This window comes from Belonocnema kinseyi, chromosome 6, assembly GCF_010883055.1.
Source record: "Belonocnema kinseyi isolate 2016_QV_RU_SX_M_011 chromosome 6, B_treatae_v1, whole genome shotgun sequence".
Lineage (NCBI taxonomy): Eukaryota > Metazoa > Arthropoda > Insecta > Hymenoptera > Cynipidae > Belonocnema > Belonocnema kinseyi.
In genome coordinates this window covers 6,548,455-6,567,352 of record NC_046662.1, presented here as the reverse complement: position 1 = coordinate 6,567,352, position 18,898 = coordinate 6,548,455, and the positions used below count along the sequence as shown (strand labels likewise).

Sequence of the window (18,898 nt, the reverse complement as noted above, 5' to 3'; positions counted from 1 at the left end):
TAGAAAACTTCAATTTTCAACCCGAAAAGCTTCATTTTCGAAAAAAGTTGTTTTTCAAACAAGAGAAATGAACTTTCAATTAAGAAAGTTGACTTTTCTATCTCAAAAATTATTTAAAGAATTACAAAGAAGTTTCAAGAGCTTCACAACATTTTAAGGGATTTTAAAATAGATTGCAAAGGATTTAATCTATTTCAGGGAATTTAACGATTTGAGTGGGTCTAAAAAAATGTAATTCGAAACATTATAAATTAAATTTTAAAGATTTCAAAAGATTTTAACATATTTTCGTGTTTTCCAGAATTTTTGTGATTTTAAGGGGGCTTAAAAGCTCTCAGTAAAGTATTTAAATCAATTTCTCAGGATTTCCAAAGATTTCATAGGATTTCGAGAAATACCATTTCATTTTTTGTAACTTCAGGAGGTTTGAGATATTTTATCACATTTTAATTAAATTTTCAAAAATTTATTCAGAAGAATTAAGGAATTTCAAAAGATTTAAATGATTTGAAGACATTTTCAAATAATTCAAGGCATTTCCAATTTTTTTTTAATATGAAAGATTTGAAAGAATTCCAAAGGGTTTATGATATTTTATAGAAGATTAAAAGGAGTAGAGCTATATAGATTTCGAATTATTTTAAACAATTGAAAGGAATTTTTAAGGGATTTTAAAAAATTTCAAAGGACAATTCAAAATTTCACAATTCAAAGAATTGTGAGATTTCAAAGGATTGAAACATGTTAAGGATTTTTAAGAAATCTTTAGGAGATTTCAAGATATTTTATACAATTTTAGAGGCTTTATTCACAAGGATTGTAGGATTTGAAAGGATTTTAAGGAATTCCAAAAGATTTCAAAGGATTTCAAAAATTTCAAGGGATTTTAAGAAATCTTTAGGAGATTTCCAGATATTTTATAATATTTTAATAAAATTTCAAAGAATTTATTAACAAGAATTGTTGGATGACAAAGGATTTCAATGGTTTTCAAAGGATTCAGGAAATTTTAAAGGATTTACTCATAAAAATTGAGGGATTTCAAGAAAAGAACAAAATTTCATGGGATTTCTCTGATATATCATCAGATTTCAAGAAATCTTCAGGGAATTCCAATATATTTTATAATATTTTAATCAAATTGAATTTCTGGAAATCTTCAGGGAATTCCACGATATTTTATAATATTTGAATATCTTAGAGAATTTATTTAAGAGAATTGAGGAATTTCAAGGGATTTCAAAGGATTTAGGAAACTTCAAGGGATTTCAAGAAACATCATTTGCTTTCATGTAATTTAAAAATATTTCAATAAATTTTATAATATTTTAATGAATTTAAAAATAATTTATTCGTAAGAATTGATGAATTTTTAGAAAAGAATGGGATTTTAAAGAATGTATCCTTAAAACTTAAGAGATTTCAATAAATACCAAAAGTTTTCAAAGGATTTCAAATGATTCAACAAATTTCAAGCCTTTTTAAGAAATCTTTAGGAGATTTCAAGATATTGCAGAATACTTTAATAAAACTAAAAAGAATTTATTCACAAGAATTAAGGGATTTCAAGAAATATGATTAAATTTCATATAAATTTCGGGGATTTCAAGACATTTTATAATATTTTAATAAAATTTCAAAGGATTTATTAACAAGAAGTGGGGATTTTCCAAATATTTTGAAGGATTCAAGACCATTTTAAAGAATTTTTAAAATCCTCAGGGAATTCCAAGATTTTATAATATTTTAATGAAATTGTTGAGAATTGATTGACAAGACAAGTAACTGCAGGGGATTTCAAGAGATTTTATAATATTTTCATGAAAATTCAAAGAATTTATTTACAAGAAGTGAGAGATTTAGAAATATTTCAAAAGATTCAAGAAATTTTTTGGAATATCTAGAAATCTTCAGGTTCTTCAAAGAATCTTCAAAAGATTTTCACAGAAATTTCCATCAATCTTCAGAACCTTCAAAGGATCTTCAAGGGATCAAAGAAATTTTAAGGAATTTCCCGAAATTTTCAGGGAACTCCAATATATTTTATAATATTTTAATCAAATTTCAAAAAATGTATTTACCAGAATCGAATTTTTTTTTAAGATGTCAAAGGATTCAAGAAATTTCAAAGAATTTACTTCCAAGAATTGAGGGATAATATTTCCGAAGACTTGAGTAATTTTAAGGGATTTTGAACATCTATAATTCCATTATATTCAATTCGATTAAACAGCTGAGCAGTTTTCCCATTTAAATTCCGATTTTTTAACCCAAAAGCCTAGAAAATAACGCAAAAATGTAGTTGACTTAATGTAATGTTGAAATAAAACAGTGAAATTTGTTGACGTTGTGCTTGCGTTACGCGTGAGTTCTCCAGCTCAGACCAGTCGATTCCACCAATACAGCGAATCGTCCAATATTCATAGTCGAACGTTGTCCTCGAGTGGCGTGACGCACGTTGTTTTTTATTATTACCCAACCCGAGATCCGCGGATTGGGAGCCACTGTCGTAAAAAAGCTATAGCGATTCGGGACGCAGCTGCGGCAGTGTCTGCTACTGCGCATCAGTGATCGCGCATCTGGCTGGTCACGACCCGCTCCCATTGGCCCTCTCATTAATCCCCACCCGCCCCACTCTTCCGCCTCGAACAAAGAGGCGAAGCTTCCCCGACGCAGCCGAGCTCCGTTGCCTTTAGAAAGTCATCGCCTGCCGGAGGGTGTGCTTCTCCGTCGTGAGTAGGACTGTTTATAAACCGTTTCGCGTGAAAAAGAAAAAATCGGTTCGGAGTTGAAAACGGTTAGTTTTGAGCTAGACTTTGACACGCGGGAAAGTTTGAGAAATTGACGTGAGAAGGCAGAGTAAATTTGAAAAAGTTGTGGTGACAAGTGTTTTTGGTCTTCGATACAAATTCAAAATCGATCGTAAACCAGTTTGCGGGAACGTCTACGCGAGGAAAAAAGTGGGCAGAGCTGGAGTGGAGACGCTCGAGAGTCTATCGGTCCGTTACGACGTGGCGGCGCCATTTTGTCGAGAGCAAGAGAGTTTCGAAAGTTCCTGACTGCTCGCCGTGACCCATTCTAGGCGCGGCGAAGAAGAACCCTGAAGGTGGCGGAAGACGGGATTATTCCTTCAGAGGCAGCTAAACTCTTCACCCTGTTCCCCTCAAGACCACTCACCATGAGGCTGGAAATCGTTTCAGCAGCAGATTTTCTAGTGGATCTGCTGCGCATTCAGACAGGCCAAGTGACAGAACGGCAATTGGAGTTGTTCAAGAGCTCACTGACAGAGGTTCTCAAGCGACGATACAGGGACCACTGGTTCCCCGACCGACCCAACCGAGGATCGGGCTACCGCTGTATAAGAATCAACGGCAAGATGGACCCTGTGATAGCCCAAGCAGGCGCAAATGTTGGCCTCCTGCCCACCGTGCTCCACAGTCTCTTCCCCTCGGAGTTCACGATGTGGATTGACCCCGCTGAAGTCTCCTACAGGATCGGTGAGAACGGATCCATCTGTGTTCTTTACGAAAAGTCCAGTGATCCGGAGGAGAGCCAGTTTCAGGAACATCTCCAACACCAACATCACCAGCACCAACAGCAGTTTGAGAGCTGCAAAGACTCTCTCCTCTTGGAGCATCCGCAATTTAGCGAGCAAATCGCCGCTTTCGTTTCCAGTTGAACGCCTCCATTCCGAAGCGAGACGAAGAATCAAGCACTTCGTCTCGGTCTTCGCTCCGATAAGATCCAAAATCGGATTCCCTTCTCGCCATCCTCAGTACGATCTCGTCGCTGATCATCTTCTGTCAGAGGAATACAAAAAAATGATCTCAGCATTTTGTGCAAAGACGAAGAACCGACCATCTTACCTTCTTCCGTCGGAGGGATTAAGACGAGCAAGCCGGAACTCTTTATGATCTCAGCATCCCGTGCAAAGACCAAGAAAAATAGTAATCCCCTTCTAGAGAGAGAGAGAGAGAGAGAAGACACCCAACCAGTGATTTTCGTCTCCTGTCTGCCTTCACCTTCCTCTTTCCTTGAATTCATTAGAGTCTCCAGAGATCGTCGGGATCCACAGGAATCTGCTTCGTACGTGTGTAATTGATGCGCGTTTATATGTACATATGAACGTTGTATATTGTAAGGCGCTTATCGCCGAAAATTGTGTATATTATAATCCTTTGAAGCTGTGATTTTCTTCGCGAAGGGAGAATTGGGCAAAATAGGTAAGAGAGAGAGAGAGTGTGTGTGTGTGTGTGTGTGTGTGTGTGTGTGAAAGAGAGATTCATTGAAAAGAAAAGGTGAGTGTGAGGTTGTGTGCATGATCTCTTAGTGTGTACAGGTTTGTGAAATTGGTGTTGCAAAGTTCGTAAGTTTGTGAATTGGTCCCAAAAAATGTGTAAATATTGATGGTGAATGTTTTTTTTTTCTGTGCCAAGTACAGGATGGAAATTTGTCCTTTTTTTTAGGACACTGACTCTTCAGGTTTGAGTCTCATTCGAGGTAAGATCCTTTGAAACGATTAATTTTTTAGCTGCTGTCAAATTTTGTAAAAATTACGATTTCCTGACTTTAAAACGAGAATCGACATTTTTAAAATTGGGAAATTGCAGCGACGGCAGCATTTCCACCTTTTCACGAACGCGCGAGTTTCGTTGCACCGATTGTCTCTTTTCGTGTTGACAATACTTGATTCAAAGTTTGCATTTCCGTTCAATCAACTGGTCCCCCTTTTTTTAATAAATATATAATTAAATGTAAAGAGAGGCTTTTTTCCTGTAAATGTAGCTGTAATGACGTAATTTTGCCTCCAGGTGTGAACAAGAACTCGAAAAGAGAAATCGAAAAATACAAGCTCGTAGGTGTTTTGACATCTTTGTGTGTTCCGAGTATGAAAGGTTGAACGAGAGACACACAGACTGAGAGTAAATGTGTGAGAGGATGAGATAAAGATTGTGATAAATTAACGCTTTACAAGACTTCCGATTGTCATCTCGAAATCTGAATTAATGAAAAGCTTCTGATGAAATAGGTTTACTCATCTTTCAGCGATTTAGTCATTTTTTGCTAATAATAGCAAAAATGCTTGCCCAAGCTGGTAAACTTGACACTGTTTCATTAGTAACTTGTTGTTAATTCAGTGATAATGAAAAACTAACAAGTAGCTCACCAGAATTCTCTTCTGAAAGATGCTTGCCAATTTCCTCAATGATATTTCATAAAGCTAGTCAAAGCAAGTTTTTATTCGAGATTTGCCACTTTCAAGGTTGCATGGACATTATCATCTTTCTGCTAAGAAAAAAAAAGAACGTAACTCAAACGTTACAGCAAAAAAGTTTAAATTTCAACAACAAAAGTGACGCGTACTAAAACAAAATTGCACCACGATTGATTCATTTCAAGCGATAGAATCTTTTTAAAAAAACACCATAGACGTTCTTTTTTTACTGTAAAAATATGATAACACACCTGTTTCTCAATGTGGATGAGAGCGCTCAGAAAAATGTCTTGAATTAAAGAAACCGGTTTCTTAAGATATTTTTTCTAATTGGAACAAAAAACCGTTTCTTTCATCCAAAGACATTTCTTTGGATCAAATAAACTTTACGTTTGAAAGCCAATTAGAATTTTTTAAAAAGAAATTTTCTTTGAATCAAAAAGTCTTTTTCTGAGTGAACAGTTTAAGAAATCGGAAGTTTTGCCGACTAAAGCAGACTCTAGGGAAGATTGGGTAGAGTGAGAGGAAACTTATCGCGCTCGACGTTGAAGAACAAAAAAGGCTCTTGTACGTAGCAATTAGTAAACCACGTCTGTGATTATAATAAGAAATACGGAGAATAATCGAGGGAGAGAAAGGGAAATTTGTGTGTATGGGTGTGTGCAAGTGTGAGAGAACGAGAGATAAAATGAGAGTTAAGTCATTTCCGTATGCGACGACCTAATGTCCAGACGCGGGTGCGTTACGAGCGCGCAACGTAACGTGGTGGTAAGAACGAGATCGATTTTTTTCCCGGTTGAAAAATTGCTTCGGGTGAAGTCAAACACAGGGCAAAAAAGATTTTTTAAATCGGTTCATATTTGGCTTAGTTTGGATTTTTTGAAAAAAAAGAGCGCAGGATATGCTATTTTTTGGACTTTGGTAATTGTACTTTTTTTTTTTTTGTTGCAAAAATTAATAATGCTAGGCTTAATTTTTTTCTCTTTTTGGGCGATTCTTAGACCTTACATTTTGTTATTGAAAAATAATATAAATTTAGAAATTAAAAAAGAATGTGTGAAGTTAGAATTTTTTGAAAATATGCGCTCAACTTGCAGATGAAGCAATTTTTTTCCTACATCAAAATTTCAATTTAAAAAAAGTACTTCAACAAATTAAGAAAAGGGTTTCTCGTCTTTTTAAAAAAAAAATTCTAAATTTAAATGATCATTTATTTAAAAAATCGCTATGCAAACAAAATTTTAGAGAAATCTGTCAAAAATTGACAGGTTTCAACCTTTTTTTTTGGTCCTCCATTCGCCTGCCCCCAGAGGCAATGTTTCCGCAATGCAATTAATTAAATCGATTTTGCGTGATCTCGTTGCTTGACCGTTGCGTTTCACGCACGTATTTTCGCACGCATACATATATGCATGTATGTGAAGGTATATATATTTACATTCGTAAGTACATTTTCATTTCGTTGCCACGGGCGCACACAGCACCGGAAATCAATACCCTCGGCAAAAAGCTTTCTCTTTTGTTGGTAAACTCTCCATTTTCGGTAAAGTGGAGACACACACTGACAAAAATGCACGTGCGCATGTGCAAGATTTGTTTTTGTTTTTAACGATCTACGCCTGCGCATTTGTCTTGCACTGATTTTTCCGCAGCGCGGCACATTGGCGCACTCGCAGAACGTTTTTTTTTCTCACAATAACAACTTTTCAAGTGCACCATATGCAGAGTGTATTTTTTTGGTGTTTGAAAAAAAAAAAATAGTACAAAGGCCATCCGGGATTGTGATTCTGATTTCGGAAGTGCGTCCGAGGTGACACGTCGGGATTTTCGATTTTAATTTCGCAACGTTGACAGCGAGAATGAACGATTAAAAAAAATCTCCGAACGCTCTGCGCACAAAGGGTGGGCCGGAAACCCGGAATTTCCGAAATTAGAAAGGTGGGGGTGGAAAAGGTGCCTCTGGGGACGAGAAACCGCGACGAAAAGAAAACTTTGATATCGATTGATGTTTGAGTTCAAAATATTTTTTTTGTCTTGATTTTAATTCCCCAAGGGAATTTTTTGCGCAATGCGTTCTTTTTAATTTCGATAATTCCGAGCTTCCGCCTGTGACAGAGACACTAACGAAAATGGTGGAAAGAAACGAAAATCTCTGCGTTAAAAACTGAAAAATGGTGCCGTTCGTCGCTTCGGGTTTATTTATGTGTATATTTCTGTTCATCACTTTCCATTTGAACGATTTCGAGCACAGCGAGCGCACAAAAAAATGTGATGCGCAATAATAAGACATACCTGAAAAAGTAAGATTTCTCTCTGCTTGCTCTGTTTTTGTATCGCGATCTTAAACGAGGAAGGAGAGAAGGATCTTCAAAGAGCATTTTTTGATTTTCTACTCGCATTTTGTCAATTTGAGTACGTTTTTTTTCGTCCTTATTTTATTGTATCTTTTGTTATTTTTTACACACTAATTATACGCGCGTCCCACCTACACATTATTCACGCGTATTAAGAGTTGCATATAAATGATATGTTACATAAATGCGAGCATATGAATTTTTCGAACGAATTGTAATTATTATAAATATATATACATTATATATACATACCTATATCTATATATCTATATACATACACGTTGTAACATAATTAGAGTCCTTCAGGAAGAATTTGTACAAACCCGCTGGTAGGCGGCCAGCACGTCTGTGATTTTAGCTTGGTTAATTCAGTATTTTTTTAAATAAATCGAGACAAAATCAAGATAAATGATATATATAAAAAAAAAGTTTCGTGCGAGCGCGTTGAGGATGAGTATGTCTCTTTGGACGAATGGATGTAAGGACGGGAAAGAAAGGACGGAAAGAGGGAAGAAAAAGTAGTTGAGAGAAATGTCCTCGAAAAAGAGAATTTGTAAATTTAAAAGAAAAAATTAAAATATTTTCACGTCTCTGTGTTACAGAGGCTCGTGATGGCTTTATCTCTTTCAAGATAAATTGAATCTTTGCCTTCTTTTCTTTTTTAATCTTTTTTTCCTTTCTCCTCGGGCCCTCCATGAAAGAGTGCATTATTAGAAAAAGCGAATGATAAATCGGAACTCAGGCGCGGAGAAATGAAACAAGAGGTCAAAACTTTCTGCTTTTCGAGTATCAAGAATTGTAGATCCGTCGTATTGATTCAAGCAGAGAACGATGATAACTGAGAGAATTTTCGTGAGTGATAGGAAGGGCGAAAGGGTGGAGAAAAAGAAAATATAGTGAGCTTGCTCTTGCTCTGAAATCCGCATTCACAATTTGCCAATTCAAATCCTCGTCTTTTTGAAACTTTTGGCTGGATTCAAAATTGTACAGAAAATTAAAATCAGTCGAATGTTGACATGCTTTTCAAATATCTCGAAAGGTTTAATATTCTGCCGTACTGGTGAAGAGAGTTTTGCTATCTACATTTTGCCATAAGAATGATTTTTTATAGCAAAATTTAGATAACAATTTATCATCAGAGTCAGTTTGAAGGTGTTTTTTCATGGTTCAATTGATACGAAAATCTGCATCAATATAAAGAAAGAAAGGACTGATAGATTCTTGGATGATTCTGTTGATATCTGCATCAATATGAAAAACAGATAAGATTGATCATTTTCTTCACCAGGACGGCAGTTGAAGTTGTACTTTGAAAAAAAAAAATTAATTTTGGGCCTTGAGACATATTTTGAGTGTTGATGATTGTCCTGATCCTTTTTTTGGTGTATTTTTAAAGCAGGTTTATGACTTTAGTTGGCAAAGTGGAATGCAGAGTTCATAGTTGAGAGCGTAGTCAGCGAGAGATCGTGGAATGAAGAGGAATGTTGGATTCGGATTGAAAAGGTCGCGAACATTGTTTGCAAATGATTATCCCAATGTGACGTTACTTTGCTTGTAATTATCGTTAGATTCGACTGTCGAGTGACCAAGTCTGAGACCAAAAAAAAATCCGAATCGAGCCAACCTTTCCATTAAAAAGTTTACACTGATTTGTACGTTATTGCGAGACGAATTCTGTATAAATCCGTTTAGTATGGTGACACAAACGGGATAGAAATTCCTGAGTTTATCCGTAAAATTTTCTGAGGAATTTCTAAACTTTGAAACACATGAATACGCAAAACGAAGAAGAAGAAAAGGACAATTTTGAGAAAGGATCAATGGATTAGTTGATCGTTTTGTAGATTGCGCTTTTTGAAAACAGACACTGACATGAAGACACGTACAATACAAAATCCCTAGACTCTCGTAGATTACTATTACTATAATAATGCTATAATTATATCTATTATGTATCAATGTATAATTATGTTTAGTTTTAGGTTAAACGATATTCTATTATGATTTCCCGCTTGTATATATGCCGTGAGCTCGAAAAAATTGAATCTTTAACGAAAGAAAATCTATAATTTTTTCGACTGTTTTTGTACAGAGATATTAATAAAAACAAAGGCCTCGTGCTTATGAAATTTCAAGAATATAAATCATCCGTCTTTTTACTGATTACTTCTCGTCCTAAGGTAGAAAGTAAGATAGAGATCGTGCCACGGGTAATTGGATATTCAGGTGATTTAGCCGTTCGAGACTTATCTTTCCAGCGGGGCATTTCTATGACCTAGAAAAAAAAAAATGAGATGGAAGAGTGCTGTAACTGCAACTGCGTGGAGGAAAAATCACTTTAATTCCAGCTCTTCATTTACATCCATATCAGTTGGATAATTATCTGAGTAGTCTAGATTTTAATTTAGAGAATGCAGAACAACACTCAGGGTCAGGCGCACATTGAGGATTTAGTGATAATTTCGTTCAAAACCACCTACAAGTCGCAAATCTTAACCAAATCAAACAAAATTCAGCAGGAATGTTTGTAATTGAATTACAAAAGACTCACGAAGCCAAAATGTTTAAACATTTTTTTAAAACAAAATGTCGCGAAAACAAGTTTTTTTTACACTTAATTGTATAACCCTTTTGGGAAATTTAAGATTTCGTGTTATGAACTAGATAAGTCATATAGAATTTAAGAGTTTGTGACATAGTTAGAGTTCTGAGTCGGTTATATTACTTTGAGAACGAGAATGAGAATATAACGAAGAAATAAATTATCTGAGCATTTCAGGATTTCTTTTAATTAATAGAAAATTGCATTTTTTCGTTAACTTTTCGGTTGAAAATTCAACTCTTTTTGAAAATTTGTCTTTTTTATTTTAAAGTTTACCTGCTTTAGCAGAAATAAAATTTTTTTTTTATAAAAATGCAACTGTCTGGTTAAGAATTAAGCTATTATACTATTTTCTTGAAAACTTAACTATTTCGTAGAAAATTTACTTTTTGTTGAAAATTTATATTTTAGTGTTGAAAAATGAAATGAAATATTTTCTGGATGAAAGTTTCACTTATAAAAAAAAATTTGTGTTTTATTACAAATTCATCTGTTTTAGTACAAAATTGATCTTTTCTGGATAAAAATGCAACTATTTGGTAGAGAATTTAACTATTTTGTTGAGAATTCATCCTTTTTGGTTGAAAAATTCGATCGAAAATCCAATTTTTTCGTAGAAACTTATTTTTTTGTTACAAAAATTCAATTTTTGATTTTACTAACTGAAATCTTTTCTGTAAGAAAAAATTCTGCTTTAAGATAAATTATATATTTTTTTAATAAAAATGCAACTATTTGCTAGTGAATTCAACAATTTTATTAAAAATGCGTCTTTTTGAATTGAAAATTCAATTTTTTTGGTAGAAAATTGTTCCTTGTTGAAAAATTCTTACTTTGATCGTGAAAACTCGACCTAAATCTTTTTCAACAGAAAATTCAACTATTTTTTGAAAATTTATCTTTTTGATTTAAACTGCATTGTGAATTTTTTTTATTATAGGCTTATGTCTGGTTAAAAATTTAACTTTTTTTGTAATAAAAAGCGCTTCTTCTTTAAGATAAATTTCATATTTTTTTATGAAAATGCAACTATTTGCTAGAGAATTCAACAATTTTGTGAAAGTCATTCTTTTTGATTGAAAATTCAATTTTTTATATTCTTATCATTTATGTTTGAGAAAGTATTAGAATTGTCCGAAATTTGACACCATTGTTTTTCAACACGAAAAATGATAACTCGAAAAAATGAACGGATCAAATCCATCTTTGGTACATTTTTTTTAGGTCCTAAAAAAAGGACTAGAGCATTAACCAGCCATTTTTGATAAAAATTCAAAAATTGAGCGCATATTGAAAATTTTTGAGAACACTTTTTTCTGAATTTGAAAATTTTATGTACGGATATTTATAGTATTGAACAGCACAAACAATTTATCCTAATGACTTTTTTTGATAAAAAAAATTCTCAGAATTATAGCATTTTCAAAATTTTTTAAATCAACCGAAAATCAAAATTTTAAGCCAAAAAACGCATGATATGAAAAAAAGTCAAGGGAAGAAAAACATTGGTTTTTGAAAGCCCTACAAGATTATCATAACAAATTTTTGGATTTTCTTGGAAAAACGAAAATTCAATTTTAAATTGCAGAAAAAATAATGAAAAAACAAAGTTCCATTTTGTGGTCAAATGTAGGATACGAAAAAAGATGTATTTACCAGAATTGTCATCCCAGAAATGATCTACAATTTCGTTAAGAATCACTTCATGTTTGGTAGAAAATTATTTCTTGTTAAAAAATCCATACTTTGATCGTAAAACCTCGACCTAAATCTTTTCCTACAGAAAATTCAACTATTTTTTGAAACTTTATCTTTTTGATTTGAAACTTCATCTGTTATAGAAGAAATTTCATTTTTTGTATGAAAATGCAACTTTCTGGTTAAAAATCGTTCTTCTTTGCTTGAAAGTTCAACTAATTTGTTTAAAAGATTTGGATCAATCGCTTTCTTAAGAAATTACTTTTTTTGTTAAAGATTTATATTTTAAGTTGAAAAGTTATCTCGTTGGTTAAAAGTTTGATTATCTTGTTTTAAATTAATCTTTTTTAATTGAAACATCAACTTCTTGGGTCAAAGTTAAACTACATTGTGTAATTTTTTATTGAAGGCTTATGACTGGTTGAAAATGTAACTGTTCAGTGGAAAATACTTTTTTTTTTGTTTAGAATTCATTTTTTAACCGAAAATGGAACTTTTCCTTTTTTTATCATTGATATTTTTTAGTTTTAAATTTCCTTTTTTTGCGTAAAAATGCATCAGTTTCGTGGAAAATTAAGTTACAATTGAGCAGTCATATTTTTGGTTTGAAAATTGAATTTTTATAAAGAAAATTTGTCTTCTGATTTGAAGGTTCAATAATTTAGATAAACTTTATTTATTTATAGAGTAAAAAATCTTTATTTGTTGGATACTCGTCTTTTTGGTTTTAAAATTCTCTTCTTTTGTTGTATAAATATAAATTTCATTCTTTTTTTTATTAAAATATAAACTATGACCATTTTTTTGGTTATTTGTCTTTTTAGGTTGAATATTTAACTATTATATTAAAAATTCAATTATTTTGTTGAAAATTCCAGTATTTTGTTAAAGAGTTATCTTTTAAGGTAGGAAAAAAATACTTTTTTTTGAAATAAATTAATACATTTGAAAATTTTAAATTTGTATATGAAACACTGTAATTCCTGAATATGTCTGAGCTAGAAAATAATGAAATGCAATCGTTGACACTTGACATAACGTGAAAAATAAATATATTGTTAAAAATCATACCGAGAATATGACCAAATTTAAAATAATTTAAGAGAATTTATGATTTTTAAGAATATTTTTATTTTTCACGTTATGTCAACGATTGCATTTAATTATTTCCTAGCTTAGAAATATTCAGGAAGCTTATTAATTCATTAACACTGTTGGACTGAAACTCTAATCTCAAAATTCAAATGCCTCCCGTTACTTAATAAATACTAGCATTAAATAATAAAATTATTAAGTATAACGCGCTAATAATTTTTTACATACTAGCTTTATATCGATAAAGTATCAAATATTTTATCCTGGTATTTATTTAGTAAAATGTTATTTTAGTCGTAGCTTTACGCTGAACAATTTATTTTATTTCTAAATTTTAACTAAATGATTTTCTTTGAATCTCATGCTTAAAAGGTGATTCACGTTCTGTGCACATTTTAAAAATACAAGATTTTAAATGCATATTTTATGATAAAATATTTTGTTTAATTAAAGTATTGCAAATTTTAATTTTTTTTGCAAAATAAATTCTAAAATCGAATTCCATTGGAAAAATATTACCGAAGCAGTATATTTTATATTTAAAATACAATTTGTTACAACCATATGACTAAATAATTAATTTGGTATAACATATATTAAATCTTAATAAGGCTTTTTTCCTATAAGAAAATGAATAATAATACAAATACAACATTTGTTAACTAAAGCGGTTTTTCGTGCGCTAATTTAAAGTTTGCCATTAGTTTTGCAAACAAAAATCGTTCAAACTATTTGTTTAAACAAATTATTTTGAACAATTTGGCTTCGTGAATCTCTTTGAAATTCATTTACAAACATTTCTGGCTAAATTTTGTTTAATTTGGCAACATGGCCAGTGCCCCGGGCGGCAAATTTGGAACCGAATTTTAAAAAAAATCTTATTATCACGAATCGATTTAATGTTAATGAGTTGTTTTTCCGTGGTGATTTTGTATCCTGAACTACCTAACCCAAGTGGGTGTGGATGTCAATGTTCTTATCCGAAATCAAAATTTATATAATTTAAATTTTTAGTTGATCAACGGTGAATTTTAACGTTAAAAATTAAACTCTTTCAATTGGAAAGTTTTAAACAAATGTAAACGCCCTATTGAAACTTTATAAACTATTTTATGTTTTAAAATAACTTTTGAATAATATTTAATTTTAGTTTAAAACATTCCATTTTAAACCACGTAATTTTCAATTTTTCAATTGAGAAAAAGAACAATTACTTAATATTTAGAAATATCTGTTTCTACATTTAAAATCAGTGATAATAAATAAAATACTCAAAACTGAACTTTGAATATTACAATTTTAATTGTTCTATTTAAAGAAATTTAATTTTCAAGTCAAGTTGTTAAATTTTGATGTATAAATAACAATGAAACTCCGAGTTTTGTGCCTACAAAAACCGGCTATTCTTATCAAAATTTTGGTGCAAATATTCCACGGCCTAATTTGAAACCAAACATAGATTTTGGCAGGTTTTGAATATAAAATTTAGAAGCTTTTTAAGGATTTTAACAGGCTTCAAAAGAATAATAACATTTTTTGATATTGCTAGGAAAATCGAAAATGATTTTTTATTTTGAAAAATTATTTGCAATTTGAATAATTTTAAAAGATATTTAGAGGTTTTGAAAAAATTTTAATAATATTTTTAATTTGAAAAAATCTGAAACAACATGGAGATGTTTCAAGATTGTGAAAGAAAAATTCGAAGCATTTTAAGGATTTTTAAACTATTTAAAATTAAAATAATTTAACTATAATTTAAATAGAGAATGTTTAATCTTTTGAAGAGTTATAGTTGGAACGTAAAAAGAAATATTAAGAAGTTTTTAAAAAATTCAAAAATTTATTTAAAATATTGAAATAATTTCAAGTAATTTAAACGGGGTGTGTACGGAAAATTAATTTTAAGAGAATATTTAAAAAGATTTACAAAATTATCAAGAATGAATGAGGAAGATTTTTAGGAAATTTTTATTAATTGGACAGGATTTCAAAGAAATTGTTAAAAAATTCGAATTATTTTTAAAGATGACTTTTAATTTAAGAAGTATTCTGCTTATAAAAAATGTAATCGTTTAATTTAAAATATTTCTAGCTTAAAATTGCTTAAAATTATATCATTTTGAACATATTTAAATACATTTACTGATTCTTAAATTTAAAACATTGAAAATAATGACGGGGATCTATATTTTTGGAACTGAATCTAAATCTTCGAATTCTATGATTTATAAAATGTAAAACAATTTTATTTGACAGTTGAACTGCACTTAAGCCAAAATTGGTATTTTGAAAAGTGTTAGTAGCTTCTATTTTATACGTCTAAAATTATTGAGTTGTTAGTTGAATGCAAAAATTTGTAATTAAAAAACTTTTAAACTTCAGTTTTACAAGTTTAAAATTCAAGAGCTCGACTTTGCTTCCTTTAATTTGCAGCTCAGTTTTTATTATTTCAAATGGACAAATTTTTAGCTTCAGAGTTTGATTTTTAAATTTGAAAAACCGTGAAAAATGTTTGCTAAACGGGAAAAACTGGGCATTTTTTTCTTTGATTAAAACGGTCACCCTGATTATTGTACATTGCACAGAGTGGCCGCCAGACCGGAAATTTTATAAAACTGGGAAATAGCCGTGAATTTATTTTTTAAGCGTACATTTGAATTATCAGATTTTTTAAATGTAGTTTTAAGGACTTAAAACAATTAAAAATTGGAAGCGTTTAAAATCGAAGAATATTGATAACAAATGTTTTTAGTTGATCTAGTGATATTTAAAAAATTAAATAATTACTTAATATTTAGAAATAGCTGACGGTTCGTTTAAAATCAGTAATTATAAACTAAATATTCAAAACTAAACTTCGAAGACGTTACAATTTTATTGTTTTATTTAACAAAATTTAGTTTTTTAGTCAAATTGTTGAATTTTTGTGTATAAATTAAACTTGAACAATTGTTATTCTTAGAAAAATTCGAGTAAGTTGAAGAGATATGTATTTAGAAGATTTGAAAAAATTCTAAATTAATTTAAAATGAAAATAATTTAGATTTTAATTGGAACAGGGAATTTTCAATCTATTAAAAATTTATAAGTTGGAAACAGAATTTATCCAGAATAATAATAATTCTGACTTGGAACCAAGAATTTTCAAGTTTTAACAAATTCCAAGTTAGCACTGAACATTTCCGAAAAGGAGCAAGACATTTTTCCAAAGAATTATAATTGTGACTTGAAGCATGGAACATGGAATTTTTAAAATTTAAATAAATTCCGAGCTGGAACAGGGAATTTTTTATTAGAATTATTTCTAATTCAAAGCTGAAAGGGAATATTTTCGAGAAAAGTAAAAATTATGAATGAGAACAGAAAATTTTATAAAAAGTCGAATTCTTAGTTGAAACGGAAAATTTTCGAAAAGAATTAAAATTCCGGATTTGAACAAGGAGTTTCAACAAAATAGTTGAATTTTCAAGCAAAAAAATGAATTTTTAATCAAAATTAATAATCTTTTAACCAAATCGTTGAATATTCATTTAAAAAATAACAAATTTAAACCTAAAATATAATAGTTACATTTTCAGATAAGAAAAATAATTTCTAACTAACAGAAAAAGTTTCCAACGAAATAGTTCAATTTTTAAATAAAGAGATGAATTTTCAACTAAAACTATAAATCGTTAACACAAACAATACAAATTTGACAAAGTTTAACCAAGTAGTTAAATTTATGACTCAAAGAGATGAATTCTCAAAGGAAAATGTAATTGTTGATATTTCGGCCAAAAAAGATTTAAATTTTATAAATAAAAAAAGGTTGAAATTGACCATTAACATGAATTTTCTACAAAAAAGCCTAAATTTTTAAACAAAAATAGAATAGTTAAATCTTCAATTAAAAAGGATAAATTTCGAATCCAAAATGGAATAGTTAAATTTTCAGCTAAGAAAACTGGTTTTCAACAGTATAAAAATAAATTTTTGACCAGAAGGGATGAACTTAGTACAAAATAGCTGAATTCGAAAATCAAAAAGACGAATTTTCTTCAAAGCAGTTTAATTTTTAATACAACAATATGAATTTTCAACGAAAAACAATAAATTTTTAAATAAAAGGATGAAGTTTTAACTAAAATTATGATTTTTGAATAAAAACGGATTTTTTAACCAAATAGTTGGATCTTTAATCAAAAAAGATCAATCTTGAACCTAAAATGCAATACATAATTAAATTTTCAGTTAAGAAAAATGATTTTCAACCAAAAAACCTATGAGATAAATTTTCAACTAAAGCGATCAATCTTAAAGTAAAAAGAGTCAAGGGTGATCAAAAATTGAGTAGTTAAATTTTCTTTTAAGAAAACTAATTTTCAAAAGAAAATCATTTTTCAAGAATAATAATTAAATTTTCAACCAAAAGGATTATTTTTCAATTAAAATTAGGAGTCTTTAACCAAAGCAATGACTATTTAACACAGCAGTTCAAACAAGTGGTTGCATTTTTAACCGAAAAAATAAATTATCAACAAAAATTTTAATTGTTGATAATTCAAAAAAAAAAATTAAGACAAATTTTCAACCAAATAAAAACTTTTCCGTCAAAGAAAAAAAATGTATAATTGTCAAACTGAAAGACGAATTTTTTGATAAATAAAAATTTTCGACCATAATAGAGGAATTTTCAAAATTGTAAAGTCGAATTTTTAACAAAAGAGTGACTTTTCATGAAAAACGGATTATTTTTAACCAAATAGTTGTTAAATTTTAATTTAAAAAAGACAAATTGAACCTAAAATTGAATAGTTTGTCAACGACAAACGTAATTGTTGATATTTAATTAAAAAATTTTATAAGTTAAAGAAAGATTGAAATGAACCAAAAAGGCGAATTTTAAACAAAAAAGCTTGAATTTTCTAGGAAATATGGAATAGTTCAATTTTTAGCTAAGTAAAATTATTTTCAACAAAATAATAAGTAATTTTCTACCAAACAGATAATTTTTCAACGGAAGAGTGGAATTTTTAACCAAAAGGGATGAACTTGGTACAAAATAGCTGAATTTGCACACACAAAAAGTCGATTTTTACAGAAATGGTTGATTTTGAAAATCAAAAATACGAAGTTTCTTACAACCAGTGGAATTTTTAACTCAAAAATATGAATTTTAAACGAAACAGGATATACCAAAAAACCAAATAATAATTTTCAACCAACTATAAACATTCTCAAACTAATAGATCAATTTTCAACAAACAAATAAAAGAAATTTCCAACCAGAGAGTTGAATTTTTAACGGATAAAGATAAATTCTCAACAAAAAATGTAATTGATTGATTGCAAAAAAATTAATATTTAATCATACAATTTAATTTTTAGCCAAATAAGTACAATATTCTTTACTGAAAGAGATGAATTTTTAACCAAACTAACGAATGTACAATAATATACCAAGAAGTATGGCTATAACAAAATTCTTGAGTTTTCACAAAGCTAATTCGATTTTTAACCAAAAAATAAAATTTCGAACAAAATAATTCAATTTTTAACCAAAAATTGAATAGTAGGCCTTTCTCCGGAAAAGAATGGACTTTCAACCAAAAAAAGTTGGATTTTCTTATTGGGTTTTATTAATTTAAATGGAAAAATGAGAAAAAGTAAACAATGAATTCTTAAAAAAGCAGTTCAACTTTGAACCAAGTAATTAAAGTCTTAAGTATTTAAGCAGGCAGTTAAATTTTTAAATAAAGAGATGAAATTTCTATATAAAGAGATGAATTACGAGGGTAGTTCAATAAGTCCTTAGAATGACCAACAGATGGCGCGCGAATCGCTCCGAATCATCTGTTTTCAGTCAGCACCACTCCCGACTAGATATACGGTGCAGTCACAGTCCACATCTTCTGAGTTTACGTGTTTTTATAACCAATTGAAAAAAAA

The 18,898-nt window shown here is 30.1% G+C and overlaps 2 protein-coding genes across 5 annotated transcripts in view; both read left to right on the top strand.

Annotated features, from left to right (window-relative positions):
• Positions 1-18,898, top strand: part of LOC117175262 (inositol-pentakisphosphate 2-kinase) — a 396,916-nt gene that overhangs the window by 228,434 nt on the left and 149,584 nt on the right. The window lies entirely within an intron of this gene.
• LOC117175263 (protein BTG2-like) lies at positions 2,682-9,450 on the top strand. Its single transcript, XM_033364970.1, has one exon. The coding sequence runs from the start codon at positions 3,179-3,181 to the stop codon at positions 3,677-3,679; it is 501 nt and encodes a 166-aa protein (XP_033220861.1). The 5' UTR covers positions 2,682-3,178; the 3' UTR covers positions 3,680-9,450.

Excerpts from the sequence above, each read along its gene's own strand:
- LOC117175263 (XM_033364970.1), top strand. The coding sequence starts at position 3,179 with ATGAGGCTGGAAATCGTTTCAGCAGCAGATTTTCTAGTGGATCTGCTG.